The sequence below is a fragment of the Gobius niger genome, assembly GCF_951799975.1.
Source record: "Gobius niger genome assembly, chromosome: 19".
Lineage (NCBI taxonomy): Eukaryota > Metazoa > Chordata > Actinopteri > Gobiiformes > Gobiidae > Gobius > Gobius niger.
Genome location: NC_136870.1, coordinates 13983828 through 13995862, shown reverse-complemented (window position 1 = coordinate 13995862; position 12035 = coordinate 13983828). Strand labels below are relative to the sequence as shown.

The following is a 12035-nucleotide window of genomic DNA, read 5'->3' as shown; positions in this document are numbered from 1 at the left end:
TGTTTTCATCAATATTTATTTACTCGTAGTACAAAGGGCCGTTGTGAGCTGTACTGGTGTGGCTGATTGTGAGTGTGGTTTTACTAATTAGCAAAATAATCCATTGAGTCAGACTGCAGTTATGTAAAAAAAAACACACATTGAACTGGTGATACAGAACATCTCCGTTTTACTTGCACAGAGAGGCTTTGTAGCACACACAGATGAAAATTTATTTTGTTGCGTAACATTTTTCCATAATATATTTTCTGACGCAGCATCACGCTGAGAAACTTGTATAAAATTTAAAGTGCCTTAGGAAATGGGGGAAAATTACTTAATATATTTCTGTAATGGTTGAAATGCTTTACTATATTTTCTCAATCTGTGGTTCTTATAATGTAAATGCGCTGTAACTTGAAGCGGCTCGAGGCATTGACTGATGTGTTTTCCATCATATTTGAGCAATTAAAACTGAATATCAATAAATTAGCAAATTATCCTAATCCAGTTCGTTTGTCTTGTTGTAAAAAGCCGATACGCACAGCTCTGGACATTCGGACGGTTGTGCAACAGTAGCACATGTTCATTGTTGGGAGCACTGGCGGTAATTATCATCAAAGGCATCAGAGCGCTTCGTTATGGATTCTTTATGATGGGGATGGGGTTTTGTAAGGCCTGACCTCAGATGACCCTCACTGCTTTTGGATTAAATTTACTTAAAGTCACGGCGTGTAGAATTTTACCCAAGAAATGAAACCGAAATACACACATTTATTTGATGACTGATGTGAAAAATACCTCTTAAAAGAACAAACACACATATGCCTTAGCTGTGAGCGGCTCACCTCTCCCAAAGACTTGAGTGTAACTTTTCTGGGAGTGGGGACGTCTCCAGCTCGTCTCCATGGAGATGTGACTGGGATTTAAAGAGGTTAGGTCCTCATCAAATCCATTCTTTGATCACCCACTGCAGTTATAGTATTTTCTGTGTTGAGCTGGTCATTATGAGCATGTTGGTATTGATGGTAACAGCGTAGTCCAAAATGTTACACAGTGTATCTTTAACCTCTTAACCCCCACCTGAACGGAGCACATTTTCTCCAGTTTGGCTTTACACAAATGTGAAGAGTCAAAATAGGGTGGAAAATGAGGATGCAAACACAACAACAAAGTGACAAGAGAGTGACAACAAAGTGCAGGAAAATCAAGAATAACACAATAAAATAGCCACAAAAGATTGACAAAAAAAGCGACAAAAGAGTGACAAAAATGTGCTGGAAAAGCGAAAGGAGACAAATTCTCAACAAACAGCGACAAAATATAAGATCAGTTTTGTAGGTCTTAGCTTTCAAACGAGGAGTTGCTACTCTAGCCTGTGAGCTCTCAGGTCAAGAAGCTTTTAGATTTGGGTATTGAGAGAATACGCTCTGTTAAAGGGGGGGTTAAAGGAACAGGCCACCATTTTTACATACTGAGATATGTTCTTGCCTGAGCTTGATACGTATCTGTCTGGCACAAAGACCAGACAGATGCGCATCAGCTTGTCTAGCTCCGGTGAGAACATATCACTTTATGGAAAAAACAGTGGCTTGTTCCTTTAAGAGGTTAAAGGACACTTGATTTAGTGACCCTGGGAATCTTGAGAAAATTGAGTGCCCTTTGCTAATTGAGAATGGTAATTTATGTTCTTTGTAAGCGTGTGTGAGCTTTGGCCTCAGAAGGACTGGCTTTTAATATAGATACTACTTTCAAGTATTATTCAGGGTAGAAGTAGTAAAAATGGATTAACCTCAAATAGATTGCATTATCCAACAAATAACAGTGAAACTAATCTCTCCTTTGCGGCTTCAAACAGCCGGGCAAATATATGTTAACTTGTATGTCGTGTGCCTCATATTCTCGAGAACGTGTGTCTTATTTTCAACAGTTGGCAAAAACACATGCGAAAACAACATCTAATATTCTTTCTAAACTGTGGCGTTTCATATGGAAAATAATGGAAATGTCCGTGGCTATGTTGATTGATTTAAAGCCATGCAGAGACGTGCACAGCGTGTGGACATAAAAATATGATTAAAATATATATTTCAAGACATGAAAAAGCAAGAGCTGGAGAGGCGACCTCGAGCTACCCAAACTGAACCAGTTTTGACAATATTTTTGCATTTTGTTAGTGTAAAGCTGTAAAGTGCAACCTATAGATTCTACTTCTCCTTACAACCTATTGTTATGCGTGAGTTCAGATTTATATAATGTTTCTAAATGGGTTAAAGAAAAACTGTAAGGGTTTGACCTAGCTGCAGATCTAGGCTACAGTTTTCCCGGACAGAAATGGGTTACCAAACCTTTCGAATCCCATTCAGCTGCACTCTCTGTCACCACAAAGAACCATATTACATAAAACAGAATTCACAATCCATCTGCAAACAATCAGGAAAAAACATTTGGTTTGAGAGAACATTTCAAAGAGCACATAAGAGGCCATGTACCTCTTTTCACAAATAGGCCTAATAAAAAAAAAAGTCAAGTTTAAACTGTTAGTCGTGATCCAAAATCATACCTAACTTTTCTTACACATTTCTAACGTCTTCTCCAAGTTTTGGGGAGAATCGTGGCGCTTTACTGTCAGACTATTGCTCAGAAGATTGATAATAATACTTTTTAATTATAGGTACCGTCTTTTTTGACAAATGTCTGTTTTTACAGCACACTAAAGGAAAACCCGACTAATGTCATTCCACTGGGAGGGAAATTAAATCAAGTACAGACCAGCACAAAAGCTCCTCCCCCTCGACTTTGACCCTGATGCTTCCGCCCAATCAAAATCAGTAAATTATTGGTCCCCCGTCACGCCAGTCTCACAAATCAACCGACATCTACCGACATCTCACAAATGGGAAATACTCCAGACTTAATACAAACCCTTTTAGAACAAGGATCTTTTCCAAATTAATATCAAAACAATTCATCTATTGATTCTTTTTTAGTTTAGCTAAGATAAAGATAACAAAGAGAGTCTGGCTTTTCCTTGTGACCTTGGTGCCTCATGATGGTCATGTGAAGATGGGGTTATCTCGCTGAAATAAAGCACTGTGCTTCTTCAACAGAGTGAGGAAAATTTGCAAAAAACATCATGGTGAAATTCAAAAACCCTTTTATGATTTGAGAAAAGTAATGAATGATTCATGTTAAGCTTTTTGAAATGATGACAATGTGATGGACCAGGCAGTTCAGATAGAGTGCATCGTATGTAAATACTCTTTATCCCTCCCTCTATAATCATTTCTAATCCAATCCATCCTCGTCTCTCCCAAAGAGAACCGTAACATTTTCAGCTCGGCTACCTCCAGCTCTGTCCCCTGTCTCCTCCAATGTCTCTGCGCTGCATTAAGTGTTTGGGTAAAAGTCTGGTTTGACGAGATTTTCTCACTTGAATACCTCAGTGAATAGCACCAAATTTATTTATTTATTTTTTGAAGATTACACGGCACATAGGCTTTATTGTAACTGTAAAAATGGGGTGAACTGGAGGGTGCGGAATTGTTCTCAAGGCCCAGGCAGAGACCTTCGCCCAGGCGAATCAAATCCATGGCCAACCTGCAGAACAGAGGGTTAAGGTTAGGTTATGGTACATATATATATATTGTCCCCTTGGGGAAATTTGTCCACTGCATTTGACCCATCTTTCGATGCAGCTGGGGCAACCCATAAGGAGCAGAGGTACCCATGCTATATTTTCTTTGGCCATAGTCGCCCAATGCTATGAAGCGATTCCAGCAAATTCTGAATTTGGTGTGAATGACTTAAAAAACCCTCCTCATGCCAGTGCTTTGGGCTCAAGCATATATTGTAAGTAAGAGAGACTCTAATATTGTGATGTGAGACAGTTAAAGGAACAGGCCTCCGTTTCCATACTGTGATATGTTCTTACCTGAGCCTAGACGAGTTGATACGTATAGGAATATTAAGATAGGAATACATTGGGAGAGGCCAAATGCTAACAACATCTTTGGTCGTTTTGCGTGACACAAAGACCAGACAGGTACGCATCAACTCGTCTAAGCTCAGGTAAGAACATATTTCAGTATGTAAAAACGGTGCCAGAGTGTGAGGTGTGTGTGGATCGGGAAGTCTGGGCATCTCTGCTGAGACTGCTGCCCCCGCGACCCGGCTCCGGATAAAGCGGAAGTGAATGGATGGATGGATGGAAAAACGGTGGCCTGTTCCTTTAAATCTGCTGTATGAAAATGTGCACAAGGTACCGGTGGATAGGATCTCGTCAAGAGCGACACATTTAGCTGAAGTGAGGTGGAAGCTGTGGTAGTCTATCAGACAGTGAAAATTAAGTCATTTTTAGAGAGAACTTGCATTTCTCCTGCTCTGACTGAATAATGTTTAAAATATTCATCTTGGCTCATGAACACTAACTTTCATATTCATTTTCTCATCCTAATTGGGCCATTTAAATGACTGTATAAATCTTTTATGACATAGCCAGTCTGACTTCAGTTTGTCCTGTCTGAAGAGGAGAGGGCATACAGAGTTAAAACATCTCTTAAACTTGAATACACACTTGTGCGGCAGGATGACCAAGGGGTTTGACCATGGCACATATGCCAGGGTCCGCGCTGGCCTTGCTGAATATCTACCCTCCACTCTTCTGCCATTTCCGGCTGCTTATTCTCCTGCCCAATTCAGCCCATAATGTAGCCAACAACAAATGTTAAAAAAGGTTTGGTTTTGGATAAGATGTCAAAGTCTCAGATGGAAGTCACGGGTATGTGTAGTCTTATCCCATGATATTATATGTCCATATACTTTTAGGATAAGCCCTGTATCCAAAACCATAAACTTCAACAAAAATACATAAAAGAAAAAAAAATAGGACACTACAAAAGTGCATTAACAAGGTACATTTGATCCTATACATATGCAATATATATCGAAATATTGATTGTTTTGTTAACAAAGTCTATTTGAAGTTAAGTTTTATAAGGAGTATGATATATTGCGGCTTTTTAATCATCTAAAATCATGCCAACATTCAGAGACACTTTCAATTAAAGCTGCTGCAAATCAGGTATAAATCTAGACTCTTTTTACTTGGCTTCAACAAGACGACTCATTACTTTGCTGTTTTGTTGTGATTTGATTAGTCTGGATGACCGACATTCTTCATTGGCATTTTCTTTCTCATTTGGACTTACTGGAGATTCCCCTACAGCCGCTGTGGTGATAAACAGAAAATGATTTATAGCCTGGTTACAATAACCAAATATTGTCACAAGGCTGAAGATGAAAATCATGGCACAAAATGTTCCCTCTGAATCAGAAGATTAGGCTCAAAATTCTCTTTCAGGGCAAATCATGGTCACATTGTCAATGATTTTTTTTTGTTTGTTTTCCTGTTGGCAAAACAAAAAAGTTAAATTCCTATTTTGAATGAAGAACAAGTGGAACATTTTAGTGCCGAATCCGGTAAAGGTCTGATGGTGTAACTTTTTATAGCCTGATTGTTGTCAGACAAGGCCTTTTGTGTCTGTGAGCGACATGTGGTAAAAACTTGATGGGGTCTTTACATTTTAATTTTTCAAAAGGTCTAGGGAGATTTTGAAAGGGATGTTTACTTCTTGAACCAGAGTGGGACTAAAGGTGAGCGGGATTGTTAATCCCAGGTCTGGAGTTGAAAATAAACACTAGCTATACACTCTATGGATCTCATCAGCTGCAAACTTCCTTTGTAACCACATCTGACTGCATTGTCCCTTATACAGCAGGAACCATATGTTTACATACACTTCATAATAAGACACATTTGCATTTTTTTTTCTCACTGTCTGACATGAAACCAGAATTATTATTATTTTTAAATAATTATTTCTATTTGTCAAATACCAGAAGAATAAGAGAGAGAATTTTCTACACAATTTTGTATTGCTTTTTACAAAACCAAAAGTTTACATACACTAAGATTACTATACCTTTAAACAATTTGGGAATGTCCAGTCATGACCTTGGAAGCACAAGTCTGGATCATCCATGGGTGCAATTTCAAGACGCTTGAAGTTTCAGGTTCATTGGTTAAAACAATGATGGAAATGTCCAATCATCGTACAGATCAGAAAGAAGGTGGGTTCTGTGTGTCCCAGAGATGAATGTGCTGTGTCTGAAATGTGAATATCAGCCCAAGAACTAATGCAAAAGACCTGGTGAAGATGCTGAAACTGGTAAGAGTTTGTCATTATCCAGAGTGAGTAGTCCTGTACCGACATGGGCTGAGAGGGAACTCTACCAGGAAGAAGCCCTTACTCCAAAAGAAACACAAAACTCCAGTTTGGGCTTACAAATAAAAAAAGGATAAAGACTTTAATTTTTGGAGACATTTCCTGGGGTCTGACAGAAACATAGTTTTTTGGCCATAATGACCAGGAAAAAGGGGGAATCTTGCAAGCCTGAGAACACCTTCCCAACTGTGAAATACGGGGGTGGCAGCATCATGCTGTGGGGCTGTTTGGCTGTGGGAGGGACTGGTGCACTTCACAAAATAGATGACATTATGACGAAAGAACACTATGTGGAAATATTGGAGCAACATCTCAAGACATCAGTCAGGAAGTTAATGCTTGGGCACAGATGGGTCCTCCAAATGGACAATGACCCAAAGTGTATGGCCAAACTGGTTACAAAGTGGCTTAAGGAAAACAAAGTCAATGTTTTGAAGTGGCCATCACAAAGTCCTGATCTCAATCCAGTTGAAAATGTATGCCTAGAAATGTGTCTCAGTTTCACCAGTTCTGTTTGGATGAATGGACCAAAATTCCTCCCAACAATAGTGAGAAGCTTGTGGAAGGAAATCCAAAACTTTGACCCAAGTTCTACAGTTCTCATTCTTTTTGAATAGGTCTTGTTAATTACACACTGTTGTCTTGTGTTTATTACATCAATCTCAATGATTCCATGCAGAGTTCTGAATGGGAAAAAAAACCTTTCAGTGAAACACTCTAATCATTCAGCTTTCAGTGCGGAGACAACTTACATTCTTTTCCACTCTAGCCGTGTTTATGGAGGTCAGCGGTGGCCCATTGTCACAGGAAGCTCTCAGATGGTCTTCGGTATTGATCAGCTGCAAGAGAGCTGGTCTGTGGTATTTGGGGTCAGGTTAAGTCACAGGTTCATGAACAGATGCACTAATTGTCCGCACAAAGAGGGAAAAACAAGCCCATCATCCCATGCATCATCCTCCTCCTCATCAGTCTCCATCGTCACTGAGGTCACGGGGGGCAGTCACACTTCTTTCTCTCAGCTCCAAAGATGACGTTTGGGCTCCATTGGCGCCTTGCAGCATCCGTCTAGATATTTGCAAAATGTCTGTAAACCACAGATCTGGTTGAGTCCACTCTCAATCAATATGAAAGTCCAAGTTCTGAGTGTTCTGAGTGTGTCCTGGCGACGTGCAGTCAGCAACCTACTTCTCTCTTGGTACAGCTGCATTTTTTTGGCCTTTTTTGTGGTTTCTGTTCCACATTATTTTACTGGCTCCATAATGGTCCTGAAGAAAGCAGCTTTTTAAAAGTAAACAGCAACTAAACCCATTTGAGACCTACATTTTTTTTCTTCTGAGACACTGAAGAGGCACCAAGAGCCTCCACACCTGCAGCACAGTGGAGGCTTCACAAAGAGTAGCTACAGGAAACAAAAAAGAGACAAACAAGGAGGTATCCGGGCGAGACCACTCATGCCTTTTATTGTTCTGGGTATTGGCTCAGTTGCAGCGGCTATGGACTAACACCTGAACACTATTTCATTGTATGGTTGTACAATGACAAATAAAGCACTTACTTACTTACTTACTTACTTACTTACTTACTGAATGTGCAAGTCCAAGTCCGAGTCATTAAAATAAGTCAGATTCATAAGGCAGAGTCCAAGTCCAAGTCCCCTGAGCCCCAAGTCACTGCACCTTAGAAACTCACATGTCCAAGTGGAGTCCCGTGAAGTCCTGGTGTCCAAAAACAAAAACTATCTGTAAATGCAGAGCAAAGAAAAGTACTGGGTTAAGTACAAGCACACACATTTTTCTTGTTTATACACATTCTTAATGCCTGCATGGTAATCTTGTTTGTTTTCTCCTTGTCACACTCTGACCCCTCCTATGTTTCTTTACAGACTCAGTGTCTACAATATTGTGCATTTGTTGACATGCAGACACAGACCAGCACTGTGCGCATTAATCCCTCAAATGTTATTTCAGATAATCAGAGCTGAAAGATGTGAAACAGACACAGAGGGGCAAATCAAGCTTGTGTTTTCTTTAAGTATGGTGAGGAATTCTACAGTGAAAGGTTAAAGTGATGAGAAGGGAAGATTTTTTGGGTCTGGGAACTACATCTTTACGCGTGACCTGTGCCATAGAGGTCTAAATGTGTGATTTTAGATCCGTTTCACTTTAACAAAACATTTGGTCACCTGAACATACTATAGTCTACTAGCATTTTCTTTAATGACTCGGTGCGTAAAACGTGCTGTCAATGTTTGGAACAGTTTGTCCATTTCCCTCGCTTCAATTGGACGCGGCTCGCGGTGATGTCACTCCTCTCTCTGATGCCCTGGCCGCTGTGAGAAAGCCAGGAGAAGCTTCAGTCCAGATGAGAGTTGACGCGCACGAGTGGAGCGCGGTGCCTTGGACACCCCTCTCCCCGCTCCCTTTCCATCCGCATTAATGAACCCCTTTCGGCTCCCACGGCACAGCAGCGACCCGTCATGGGGGACGCCGGGGCGAGTTTCACGGTGACACTGGCGCGCGATAATGGCACCGGCCCCGAGGACGCGCTGGACACCGCCGCGTCCGAGGAGTGGATGGCTGGGATGAGTTTGGTCATGGGCATGATCGTGTTCTTCATCGTGTTTGGGAACATCCTGGTCATCGTGGCTATAGCGAGGACTCAAAGGCTACAGACGCTCACCAACGTCTTCATCGTGTCCCTGGCGTGCGCGGACCTCATCATGGGGCTCCTTGTGGTCCCCTTTGGCGCCGCGCTGGAGGTGCGCGGCGCGTGGATGTACGGCTCGTTCTTTTGCGAGTTTTGGATATCTGTGGACGTCCTGTGCGTCACGGCCAGCATCGAGACCCTGTGCGTAATCGCCATAGACAGGTACGTGGCCATCACCTCGCCTTTCCGCTACCAAAGCCTGTTAACCAAAGCGAGAGCCCGAGCGGTGGTGTGCGTCGTCTGGGCGATCTCTGCGCTCGTGTCGTTCCTCCCGATCCTCATGCACTGGTCCCGGGACAGCGTGGACACGGGCTGCTACGAGGACCCCGAATGTTGCGACTTTGTCACCAACAGAGCCTACGCCATCTCCTCCTCTGTTATTTCTTTTTACATCCCGCTCTTGGTGATGATCTTTGTTTACGCACGGGTCTACCGGGAAGCCAAAAAGCAGGTGCGGAAGATCGATAAGTGTGAGGGCAGATTTCACAACAGTTTGACCGGACTGACAGCGAAGTGCAAGAAGAGGCCGTCAAAAATCCTCGCGCTCCGGGAACAAAAGGCGCTCAAGACTCTTGGGATAATCATGGGGACCTTCACCTTATGCTGGTTACCTTTCTTTATCGTGAACGTGGTGCGTGTTTTTTGCGCAGAAGTGGTGGACAAGAACTTGTTCGTTTTCCTGAACTGGCTCGGCTACGTGAACTCAGCCTTTAACCCGATCATTTATTGCAGGAGTCCGGACTTTAGGAAGGCGTTCAAGCGACTCCTGTGCTGTCCCAGGCAGGCGGACCGCAGGCTGCACATCAGCTCGTGCGACCTTTCCAAATGCGGAGGGTTCGTGGTGTCCCCTTTGGAGCCCGGGGTGCTGGGGATGTGGACGGACTGTGCGGGGCTGGACAACAGTGACAGCAGCCTGGTCGGGGCGGCCAAACTGACGCACTCGGAGTCCAACCTCTAAAGACAAATATACAGTATGTTAAAAACAGATGAGTCCAAACGTGCGCGCTTTTCCTTTAGAGACGACATGACAGATAACGTAAAGCCTTTACATCTAAAATCCATATGTTTGGCTGAAAAGGAGAATTTTGGTCCAATTTCTTTTAACACATAAGACAATGTGAATTCAAAGGTTTTGCGTGAAATAGCCAAAAGCGCGCGTTTCTGTGTGACATATTGACACACCTTTCATTTATGGATTACTATGTTTAAATTTTTCGCAAGGTTCTCACAGCATCTCTTCCCCCCAAAACAGTAGTTTATAACTGATTAGCGTTCATTTTACGCACTGACATGCGTGTTACCTCAGAGCCAGGCAAGTGCAATTTATTTGTTTATATTGAATTAATCTAATGTAAAATACTGTATTTATTCTTTTATAAGATATTTGAATGGTGTTGTACGCACTTTGTACATAGTACTGTAAAGGCTTGTTTAGTGAGTTGTCAACTACTGTGAAAGAAACAATGACTGTTTTACTGTACGATGCTGTTGTACTGAAGGATGCTATACAGGTTTTTATTATCTAAATTAGTATGATTGAAAATGGCTACAATGTGGTACAAACCTGCTTGTGTTGTGATTGACTGTGTTTGCTGGATTATTTGCTGCCATGAGCCCTGCATTCTGATTGGCCCTTGTGGAGAGATGGGGGGGACCTGATATGGTTCAGTGTGTTCAATGTTTACAGGTACATGTCTCTCTCAGCTGCTCCATGAAATATCAGGGTTTATTGTATGTTTTGGCACAAGTGATCTGTAGATAGCTTTCATATGACCACGACTGAAGGACTAGCTATTGTATCTATTTCTGTGACAACTGATGACTGTCATCTTCTAAATGTTAAATTAAACTGCTTAAGTCCTGTTTTAACGTAATGTGATTATTGGATGCTAAAATCAATACAAAGGTCCATGGTGGGGGAAAGGCTGTTATAAGTAGGACAGTGGGTCTTGAATGGAGGGTCGGCAGAACCATTTTCAGTGGGTCACGATCCTCTCCCAGAGAACATTTCCTTTATATAGTGAAAAGTACAAAACTCAGAGTCGGATCATGATTTAAAGGCTCATTTAATGCTTATGCTTAAATTAACTATAATGACGTTGTATGTTTACGTTTAATATTTTCGATTATTCAGTTAGACAGCAGGCTTGCCAAGTGTTATGCTAAGCCAGTTTGATAATGGTCCACAGTCGAATCCTAATCGGTGCAGGCCTCCAGCTTTTAACGTTCAGGGACGGAATTCTTGAACTTAAAGGGAAAGTACTGTTGCCAACAATACAAAACATGTCCATATAAACAGCTACACATAGAAAATGGTATTTTTGCAGTGGAGGAATCAAAGAATAGATTTGGATGATGACCTAAACTATTTAAATTCACATTTGGCTGCCTTTACTGAATACCTCCATGGTGACGAGCTGGAGACGTCCGGCTCCCGGTAAAAGTTACAGTCAGGTCTTGAATCGCCGGTGTGGTGAGCCGCTCACAGCAAACACACATGTTTGTTAACCTATTTAGGCATTTTTCAACAAGAAAATATCTGTAGGCTAATGAAATAAATGCTTGCACTTTATTCTATTCATTGGTGGAAATATTGGTGTGGTTTCACTTTCATGTAGTAGCATATTCACATATAGTCAAACTTGTGCTTGTGTCCTCATGCACAGCTTAATTAAGACAACCCAAGATCATGTGCATCTGTAGTGCCTATATCTTAAACTATAAGAGCACATCCTACAGAGACTACCTTTAATTTGCATATGACATGATGAACCAATCTGCTCCAAGACAAAAGCTCCAAATGCAAATATTTGCTTTTGGCTCATTGCAATAGACACTTGAGCCTGAATAAGGACATGTTTGTGTTTGTTCTCTGCTCTGTACATGTTTATGATAATCATGTTTGTTTATATAGGACCTTTATAGACATAAATGTGACAAAGTGCTTTGCAGCGCAATTCAAATTAGTACTATAGCGACATGAGATCAAGAATAAACCTTTCTTGATTTTTCCGCCTTGTAGGCTATTTCTAGTCGCTGTTTTTTTCAGCCAACAATAAACTC

At 41.5% G+C, this 12035-nt stretch overlaps 1 protein-coding gene across 1 annotated transcript; it reads left to right on the top strand.

Moving 5' to 3' along the window:
• Positions 1–8598: 8598 nt before the first annotated feature.
• Positions 8599–10986, top strand: adrb1 (adrenoceptor beta 1). The gene has a single exon (XM_079577006.1). The coding sequence runs from the start codon at positions 8743–8745 to the stop codon at positions 9928–9930; it is 1188 nt and encodes a 395-aa protein (XP_079433132.1). The 5' UTR covers positions 8599–8742; the 3' UTR covers positions 9931–10986.
• The last annotated feature ends 1049 nt before the right edge of the window (positions 10987–12035 follow it).

Excerpts from the sequence above, each read along its gene's own strand:
- adrb1 (XM_079577006.1), top strand. The coding sequence starts at position 8,743 with ATGGGGGACGCCGGGGCGAGTTTCACGGTGACACTGGCGCGCGATAAT.